Source organism: Thamnophis sirtalis, unplaced genomic scaffold (genome assembly GCF_051295495.1).
Source record: "Thamnophis sirtalis isolate CommonGarterSnake01/CBP01778 unplaced genomic scaffold, rThaSir2_p1.2 scaffold_4, whole genome shotgun sequence".
NCBI classification, from domain to species: Eukaryota; Metazoa; Chordata; class Lepidosauria; order Squamata; family Natricidae; genus Thamnophis; species Thamnophis sirtalis.
In genome coordinates, this window is record NW_028261384.1 from 139,476,759 (window position 1) to 139,487,208 (window position 10,450).

The 10,450-nt window shown below is 43.6% G+C and overlaps 1 protein-coding gene across 1 annotated transcript in view; it reads left to right on the plus strand.

Moving 5' to 3' along the window:
• The first annotated feature begins 395 nt into the window (after nucleotides 1-395).
• REC8 (REC8 meiotic recombination protein) overlaps nucleotides 396-10,450 on the plus strand; it is a 43,583-nt gene continuing 33,528 nt past the window's right edge. Inside the window, exons 1-4 of the mRNA XM_087712112.1 lie at nucleotides 396-451; nucleotides 559-627; nucleotides 3,839-3,981; nucleotides 6,407-6,482. Of these exons, the coding sequence (XP_087568238.1) occupies nucleotides 396-451; nucleotides 559-627; nucleotides 3,839-3,981; nucleotides 6,407-6,482 (344 nt within the window). The remainder of the gene's footprint in view (nucleotides 452-558; nucleotides 628-3,838; nucleotides 3,982-6,406; nucleotides 6,483-10,450) is intronic.

The window sequence follows — 10,450 nt, forward strand, 5'->3', positions numbered from 1 at the left end:
TTAAAAGCGTTGTTTTTAAAAAAATCTCCATAACTCCGCTTTACATTGACGTATAAATGTCGATATAAAGTCGTAATTCACAATGAAGTAATTTTATGGGGAAGAAAAAACCTCCTGCCTTCAATTTGATGCGGTCTCAAATCAAACCTTGATTTCCGAGTTCAAGAAAAACTTCAATTTATCCGCCTCGTAGTGGATTTTGAATCACTACGCAAATAAAATAATACAATATATAGAATATAGCTTCCTTTTCTGGAAAAAAAAGGGGGGGGCGTTCTTTAGAGGAAAGCACAAAGGCCCATCCATTTATTATTATTATTTATTTATTTTTTACAACTTCTAAAAGTTTTTCTTCCTCTTCATCTTAAAATAAAAAATAAGACACCGATTCCATCATGTTTTACTATCCCAACGTTCTGCAACGTCATACTGGATGCTTTGCTACAATTTGGTAATTCGGCTTTCTTGGAAATTGGGTGCAGTAACTACAGGGTGGCACATGGGTTCGGGGGTCTTAATCGCCCACCCCATCGATTAACCATGTCATCTGTCCCGCAGGTTGGCAGCGACCGGAGCCTCAAAACTCCTAAAACGGGAATACCTCAAAGTCAACGTTCCCCAGACATGGTAAGTAAGGGTTGAATTCCCTAAAAAAAGAGGAACTGAGATCTGCTGTGTGGATAAAATATTTTTATTATTATTATAGGTTGTCCTTGACTTTACGACCAAAATCAAGCCCGATTTTTCGTTGCCGAGCGGGGGGAAAAATTGTTAAGCGAATTTTGCCCCGCTTTATGACTTCTCTTGCCACGGTTGTTAAGTGAATCACTGCAGTGGTTAAGTGAGTAACACGGTTGCTAAATGAATCTTGCTCCCCCCCCATGTCACAAAAGAGAATCACATGATCCCTGGACATTGCAACCATCAATTGTTGGTCACATGATGCTGCAGTGGTCATTAAGTGTGAAAAACGGTCATAAGCCATTTTAAAAAAAATATTAGTAACTTTGAATTGTCACTAAATGAACTGTAATTACTAATATTTATTTGAAGAGGGTGGGTTCAGTATATAAGCAGTCCTCGACTTACGACCACAGTGGAGACCAACATTTCCTTCGCTAAGCCAAGCAGTTGTTAAATGAGTTGCGTCCCATTTTGCTATCTTCTTCTTGCCAAAGTCGTTAAGTGAGTCACTGCAGTTGTTAAGTGAATCGTGCAGTTTTAAGAGTAGCTGGCTTCCCTCATTGATGTTGCTTGTTGGACACCAGCTGGGAAGGTTATGAATGGTGATTCATGTGTCATATATGTGCGCATATGCATAATTTTGTATTTATTTACTATTTTGTCATGTTTATGCAGTATATATATATTTGAGAGCTGGAACAGCTAAAATCTCATTTAAATGTATGCTGATTAGTGTACATTTAAAGTGTCAATAAAGTTATTCTACCTACATACCTACCTATCTCCATCCATTATCCATCCATCTATCCATCTATCCATCTATCCATCTATCCATCTATCCATCTATCCATCTATCCATCCATCCATCCATCCATCCATCCATCCATCCATTTACCTACCTACCTCTCCCTCTCCCCCCCTCTCTCCATCCATATCCATATATCCATCATCTACCTATTGTCTCTCTCTCCATCCGTCCGTCCATCCATCCATCCATCCATCCATCCATCCATCCATCCATCCATCCATCCATCCATCCATCCATCCATCCATCCATCTATCTATCTATCTATCTATCTATCTATCTATCTATCTATCTATGCAGTATATATATTTGAGAGCTGGAACAGCTAAAATCTCATTTAAATGTATGCTGATTAGTATACATTTAAAGTATCAATAAAGTTATTCTACCTACCTACCTATCTCCATCCATTATCCATCTATCCATCTATCTATCCATCTATCATTTATCATCTCTCTCTCTATCCATCTGTTATCCATCTATCCATCTGTTATCCATCTATCCATCTATCCATCTATCCATCTATCCATCTATCCATCTATCCATCTATCCATCTATCCATCTATCCATCTATCCATCTATCCATCTATCCATCTATCCATCTATCCATTTACCTACCTACCTACTTCTCCCTCTCCCCCCTCTCTCTCCATCCATATCCATATCTCCATCATCTACCTATTGTCTCTCTCTCCATCCATCCATCCATCCCCCTCCTCTCTGTGGCAGCCCCTCAAATATTGGAAGGCTGCCAATATTTTTTTTATTAAAAGTTTTAAAGAGTTTTACAATTATATACCTTCCCTCCCTCCCCCCCGCCAACCCCACATCCCCCCCCCCACAACCTCCCAGAGCAAATACAGGGTATAAACATTTAGCAACCATATAGTAAAATAAACTAACTAACTTTAGCATCATCCCTCGCTTGAACCTTAACTCCCCTTTTGTAAGGCTAACTTTAGATAAGCGGTGACATTCCCTGCTCATTCATTCATAAGCTATCTGGAGTTTCTTAGTCCCATATTTATTTTGAGTGTAATCAGTCCATCTTCTCCACTCCAGTTTATATTTCTCGTCTGAGTGATCCTTGAGATATGCTGATATTTTAGCCATCTCTGCTAAGTTTGTTACTTTTAACGTCCATTCTTGAATAGTAGGCAATTCTTCCTTCTTCCAGTACTCCGCCACCAACAGTCTTGCTGCCGTTATTAAGTTCAGAATCAAATTAATCTCTATAACTGTACGGTCTGTAAGAAGGCTGCCAATATTAAGGTACCAACAGAAGAGGAGATAATAAAAAAAAATCTCTAAACTATGCAGAGATGAGCAGATTGACTTTGAAAAGAAAGGATAAAATAAAGGTGGTTCCTATTTTTCTACTCGCCTTTTTTACGTGCTTTCAATGCTAGGTTGGCAGAAGCTGGAAAAAGTAACGGGAGCTCACTCCATTAAGCGGTGCTAGGGATTCGAACCGCCGAACTGCCGACCTTTTTGATCAACAAGCTCAGCTTCTTAGCCACCGAGCCATCGCATCCCTTTAGACATGCCAGTTACCAAGGGCCTAAATTTTGAAGTATGAAAACCAGTCCTAAAGTCACTTTTTCAGGGCCATTGTAACTTAGAACGGTCGCTAAGTGAACGGTTGTAAGTCGAGGACTACCAGTATTGTGGGATCCAATCTGGGTCGGTCACTGGGACCAGAGGTTTGGTTTTCTGAGCTTTCGGACTCCTGCTGGATCCCATCCTCCAAGAACTTCTTTCTCACAAGAATGTGTGCTTTGGGCTATTCAACGCATAGTATTTATGTGGTTGCCTGGTTGTGTGTGTGTGTTTTTTTAGTTGTTGATTGGGCTGTTGGTGGGTGGTTATTAAGTCATTGTGCTGCCAAGTACTACACTCCTAACTACTTGGTAAACTGGTGGTAAATCAGTGCTTCTATTGATGGAACAAGGGGCCCGTTTCCCAGGCTTCAATCATTTCCCTGGCTGTTTTTGTATCTGCTCAGCCAACAATCTGAATAGCTGCAAAACTGAATGTATGTCCTTGTTCGTTGCAAAGCGAAGCTACCAAATGAGCTCGGGCCTGACCTCTCGCTTGTGTTCTTGCAATTCGGTGTTTAGCTTCCTCCCTGTCTGTCCTACATAGCCACAGGGGCAATCCGTGCAAGGGATCCAGTAGATTACACTGGAAGTATCACCCATCTCCAAGCGATCGTTGCGATGCATGATATTGCCCCCTGCCTCTGGGCAGGGCGCGATGCCCGCTTGCAGATCTTGGAAGCTGCCTTCTACTGCTTCCGAAATGTTTTTTTGATAAAAAAAAACTATCTGTATTTCCGTTTCTTTACAGTGAGGAGATCTTGGCTTACATCTTGGTTCGTGTCCCACCACCAGTTCCTGGATCACCCCGCCCAAGATTCTCTCTCTACCTCTCTGCTCAGCTGCAATACGGCGTGATCTTGGTTTACAGTCGCCAATGTCAATATCTCGTCGGTAGGTTTCCAGCTGTCCCTCAGAGCTCCGAGGGGGAAGAGGGAATGGAGCTGGCGGAAGAGAGAGAAGGAGGGAGGGAGGAAGGGAGGGGGAGAGGAGCCTGGGCCAATCGTCAGCCCTCAGGTGGAGAGCCAACAGCCCCCAGGACTGGAGGTGGCTGATGATGAAGAAGAAGAGGAGGAACATCTGGGTCCTGTGCCTGACGCGCGGATACGGGGAAGGCAGAGGAGAGGAGAGCAGTGGAAATCTATGGGCCGGTTCTTGGGACAAAAGAGCCAGCGAAGCCCCACCCTAGCTCTGGGGATAAAAGGCAGGGGGCGGAGATAAACAATAAAGAGTAACACAGTTGGAAGGGACCTTGGAGGTCATCTAGTCCAATCCCCTGCTCACGCAGGAGACCTGTACTAAGGGATTCGAACCACCAAACTGCCGACCTTTCTGATCGACAAGCTCAGCGTCTTAGCGACTGAGCCTCCTAATCAGGCTTAACGAATGGATATAGCAGGCAACTATTAATCTTCTGGATGGATGAAGAGAGAGAGAGCAATAGCAATAGCAGTAGACTTATATACCGCTTCATAGGGCTTTCAGCCCTCTCTAAGCGGTTTACAGAGAGTCAGCATATTGCCCCCAACAATCTGGGTCCTCATTTTACCCACCTCGGAAGGATGGAAGGCTGAGTCAACCCTGAGCCGGTGAGATTTGAACCGCTGACCTGCTGATCTAGCAGTAGCCTGCAGTGCTGCATTTAACCACTGCGCCACCTTGGAGAGAGAGAGAGAGACTCTCTTATTAGCAGTTTAGTAGTGCTAATAAAGGGATATTTTGAATTCACTTCAGAGGATGGTTGTGATTGGGGAGCTGGGTCTCCAAATAGCATCTGGCGGCATCTTTCCCACCAAACAGAATTAGAATAACAGAGTTGGAAGGGACCTTGGAGGTCTTCTAGTCCAACCCCATGCTCAGGCAGGAAACCCTACACCATTCCAGACAAATGGCTATCCAACATCTTCTTAGAAACTTCCACTGTTGGGGCATTCACAACTTCTGGTGGCAACTTCTGTTCCACGGGGTTAATTGTTCTAACTGTCAGGAAATTTCTCCTTAGTTCTAAGTTGCTTCTCTCCTTTATCAATTTCCACCTGTTGCTGTTTAAATAAATTAGATGAATCAATAAAAATTTAAAAAAATATGATCCTTAAATTAAAAAGAAAACAGATTTTGGAAGCTTCACTTTACTTATCAGATGCATCTCGCAGAAATTGCTCGATGCTACCAGATTAGCTCTCATCTCACCCTCACAGGATTGTGAGTTCAATCCTAGGTAGAGGGAGATATTTCTCTCTCTGGGCACACTGAGAATATATCTGCTGAACAAAACTCCTCCTTGGTGACAGGAAGGGCATCTGGCCATTAAAACCCCTGCCAGCTTCATTCAGTTGCCCACAAGGGATTATGGGTCATTAAAAGATGATAATGATCAGGGGTGGGTTGCTAACCGGTTTACTACTTAGTGTATGCGCAGAAGCATCCGGGCGGGTAGGCGGAGCCTCCCGCCGCCACCACTACCGGTTCGGCCTAACCGGGTCAAACCGGAAGCAATCCACCTCTGAGGATGATGAGGATAAGATGCTACCAGATTCTGTAAGTTAAGTGTTTTGCAACTTCAGCAACTTCAAGATGGGTGGACTTCAACTCCCAGAATCCCCCAGCCAGCTATGCTGTTATGCTGGCTGGGGAATTCTGGGAGTTGAAGTCCACCTATCTTGAAGTTGCCAAGTTTGAGAAAGATTTCTCTAAACTAAAATACGACACCTGATGGTTTTTAACGGCTGCGTCCCAACACATTTGGGAGGAGTTAAATCAAGAGATTTGAATAAAAACCATTTCTGTCTTTTATTTTCCTTCCCGGGTTTTCCAAAATTCACAAGTAGTTAGTCCTCAACTTACGACCACCGACGACCCCAACTTTTCTGTTGTGAACTGAGACACTGGTTCAGGGGTTGTTGGTTTTTTTGCCGCGTTTTACGACCTTTCTTGCTACGGTTGCTAAGCGAATCGCTGCGGTGGGCCAGTTAGTAACCCGGTTGTTAAGTGAATCTATCTTCCCTGTGGACTTTGCTCATCCGAAGGGTCACAAAAGGGGATCGCGTGTGACCCTGGCAACACTGGGACCGTCGTAAGTGGGAGTCCATTGCCATTTTGATCCCACAAGCAGAGGTCGTAAGCGTGAGCAATGGGCACATTTTTTTCAGTGCTGTTGTAACTTTGAACTTTCCCTCAAAGGAGCCGTGGCACGTCGAGGCCTAACTGCACCACGGATGACGTATTTTATTTTATTTTTTGCAAAGATTGCTTAGATTGAGGAAGTGAGAAATATTATCTCCATGTCTGGAATGGTTCTGAATTCTTTCTCTCTTTTCAGAGGAAATCCAACACGCCGTGGAGCGCCTGACCCGAGCCCAGCAACAGATAAGGATCGATCTGACCGATCTTGAACAGTGAGCGACTGTGATCTTCCCAGATTTAAAAAGCCTGTGGGATTTTGGGGTGGTTTTTTTCTTTTTCTTTTTTAGGATTCCTTTTTCCAATTCTTTTTTTTTTTTTTTTTTGGTAAAAGTTTTTATTTTTAGACAAAGACAAACAAAACATGCAGTGATGTGCGGTGAGGTTTATGGCTGGTGAGGCAGCAATTTGTTTAGACTTGTGGACTTCAACTCCCAGAATTCCACAGCCAGGCATGCTCAGTTCCGATTTAAAGCGACAGCATTTGTTTTTCTCCTTTCCTAAATAAGTTTCCTTCTTTCTTTTTCTTCTCCCTTCCCCTCCTTCCTCCCGCTCTCCCTCCCTCCCCCCTCTCTCAAACACACACACACACACACACACACAAAGTTGCACCAGGAGGATGAAGTTTGAATTCCTCCCCCTCCCTCCGACCCACACGTACCTTTTCCAGCTGTTTCAGAGAGGATTTCAACTCTGCTCTTGCCTGCCATCATGAAAAGAAAAAAAAATGTAAAAGGGAAGGGTTCCACCACAAAACCACGTTCGACTAAACCGCGCTAGACGAAACCGCGTAGCTGATGTCATCAACAGCGCGACAACAGCGCGGAGACAGAAGCACGCTGTAAACGCTAAACTTAAAATTAACCCCTAAACCTAAACCTAACCCCCCTAAACCTAATCCTAATCCTAAACCTAACTCTAAACCTAACCCTTAACCTAACCCTAAACCTAACCCTAAACCTAACCCTAAACCTAACCCTAAACCTAATCCTAATCCTAATCCTAATCCTAACCCTAACCCTTAACCTAACCCTAAACCTAACTCTAAACCTAACCCTTAACCTAACCCTAAACCTAACCCTAAACCTAACCCTAAACCTAACCCTAACCCTAAACCTAATCCTAATCCTAATCCTAATCCTAATCCTAACCCTAACCCTAACCCTTAACCTAACCCTAAACCTAACCCTAACCCTTAACCTAACCCTAAACCTAACCCTAACTCTTAACCTAAACCTAACCCTAAAGCTAACCCTAACCCTAACCCTTACCTTAACTTGAATCGGCTTGCTTTCAAAGCGCTATTTAAAGCGCCCTTCTTTCTCCGCGCTTGCTGTTGTCGCCCTATTGATGACGTCAGCGACACGGTTTAATCGGGCGTGGCTTAGTCGAGCGCGGTTTTGTTGTGCCACGAAAGGAAAAAGGCAAGAGCTGAGGTCAGGCTGAGCTAGTTGCTGCCAGAGTCTTCGTGGATGACTCTGCTTAACTGTTTAAAAAAGCCTCTAAAAAAGCATCCTCTACAGGAGGAGGCGGGAGAATGACGTGCCTCATCTACGTCAGGAATTTTTCGGCTTTTAACCCTTGCTTAACTCTGCTCGAGTGATCATAAAAAGTCAGACTAGATGAGGCACGTCATTCTCCTGCCGCCTCCTGTAGAGGGCGCTTTTTAAGAGGCTTTTTTAAACAGTTAAGCACTAAGCAGAGTCATCCACGGTGACGCTGGGAGCAACTAGCTCAGCCTGACCTCAGCTCTTGCCTTTTTCCTTTTACATTTTTCTTTTCTTTTCATGATGACAGTGGTGAGGCTCTGCCTCCCCTGACTGCACGTCCCTGAAAACATGAAACATTAAACCCTCTTCAATTACATACAACATGTCTGTCGTTTGGTTACAAGCCTTTTGGGCATCCTTTCCATAGTCCCCGCTTTCAATTGTATATAAAATCACAGATTATATCCATTTAGTACAGTGGTTCTCAACCTGTGGGTCGGGACCCCTTTGAGCCCTTTCACAGGGGTCGCCTAAGACCATCGGAAAACACATATTTTCTATGGTCTTAGGAACCGAGACACCAATTTTATGGTTGGGGGTCACCACAACATGAAGAACTGTATTAAAGGGTCATGGCATTGGGAAGGTTGAGAATCACTGATCTAGTATAGCAATAGCAATAGCAGTTAGACTTATATACCGCTTCATAGGGCTTTCAGCCCTCTCTAAGCGGTTTACAGAGTCAGCATATCGCCCCCAACAACAATCCAGGTCCTCACTTCACCCACCTCGGAAGGATGGAAGGCTGAGTCAACCTTGAGCTGGTGAGATTAGAACCGCTGAACTGCAGATAACAGTCAGCTGAAGTGGCCTGCAGTACTGCACCCTAACCACTGCGCCACCTTGGCTAGTATATATGTATAGATTATTGTTCTGACCCCCCTCTGTACGGTGAAGCACACCGACACAAGATTACTGCTAGACAATTTATTCACAGTAAATTAACACACTGACAAGACTTTGGCAGCAACTCACACTTCGAAGATAAGAAATACACACGAGAGCTTCTCCAGCATTAGTATATTATTTGAATCCTGCAAACAGCCTCCTCCCAAAGTATCTCCTTATATACTCTCTTGGGAGGGGCCTAATCACAACCACCTGGGTCCAATTATCTCCTTTGTCTCCTTAATTGCTGCTGGCGTTTATCCGCCCGCCTCTGCCGGGCGTCCCGGACCAATTCCCTCTGAACCTCATCACTGCTCAAAGGCCTGACGTCTTCACCACTGCTCCAGTGCCTGACATCAGGAGCACACTCCCTTTGGCTTTCACCGCTGCTCCATGCCTCAGGCGCCTCCTGGTGGCCAACCAGCCTCTCCGGTCCCTGCTCGGAGTCTGAACCCTGTCCAGGGTCCTCCACATCTTCCAGAGCCGACTCATAAGGCTCCTCGCTGTCGGAGTCTGTTTGCATCTCCAACGGCTCCTGCTGGGCCACAAGAGATTATTATCATTATCCATCATTTGTTTAGCTATAACTATTATTCCTTCATTTTGTTCTAGGTATTGGATTCATTTACATTATAACTTTTCATTACATCATCCTGAATCTATTCAATAATAATGTAGCTTTGTAATATATTCCGTATCCTTCTATTGTTCTTATATTATGAAAATTCTCCAACATCTTTCATTTCCATGGTTTGTTTTTTTAATCTAACCACCGATAAAATAAACCCCAGGCCTTATAAAATTGTACATCTTCCTGTTCTCTCGTTTCAAACGTCAATTTACTCATTTCAGCACATTCCATTGTCTCCTGTATAACTTCCTCCTGCGCTGGTATTTTCTCATGTCTCCCGTTTTTAACAAATACAATTCTAGCTGGATTGGATTGGATATTGGATTCATTTACATTATAACTTTTCATTACATCATCCTGAATCTATTCAATAATAATGTAGCTGTCAGCGTCCCAAGTATCATGTAGGATTAAATCAGAGTCCAAGGCAAAACTATCCTTAAAAGTTCCAATTTAATAAATCAGACATCTTAGCACATCGGTGGTAATCCCGATTCTGGAAGTTACATCGGATTCCCACCCAGCTGAAAGTTCATGATCTTGTCCCCACACCCACAAATCCATCACATGGTCCAATCTTCTTCTTCCACGCTGGCATCTACACCCAGCTTCTTCCGGTCAGGTGCAGAGGTGCGGAGACAAAAGATGACCTTGGGCTTCTAGAAAAGAATGACAACAACACATTCCACAATCCTACTCCTTTCCATTCCCCACTCCCAACTGCTACGCTAATGAAACAGAATAGTGGAATAATAGAAAGTGTGGCAGGCCAAAGATCCTCAAAGGGATATAACTGCAGGCCGGACAGAATGCTTTGTAATATATTCCATATCCTTCTATTGTTCTTATATTATGAAAATTCTCCAACATCTTTCATTTCCATGGTTTGTTTGTTTTTTTAATCTAAGCACTGATAAAATAAATCCCAGGCCTTATAAAATTGCTCATCTTCTCTCGTTTCAAACGTCAATTTACTCATTTCAGCACATTCCATTGTCTCCGGTATAACTTCCTCCTGCGCTGGTATTTTCTCATGTCTCCCGTTTTTAGCAAATACAATTCTAGCTGCTGTTAACACATTTTACAGGGCTCCTTTTTCAATTCTTCCTCTTCT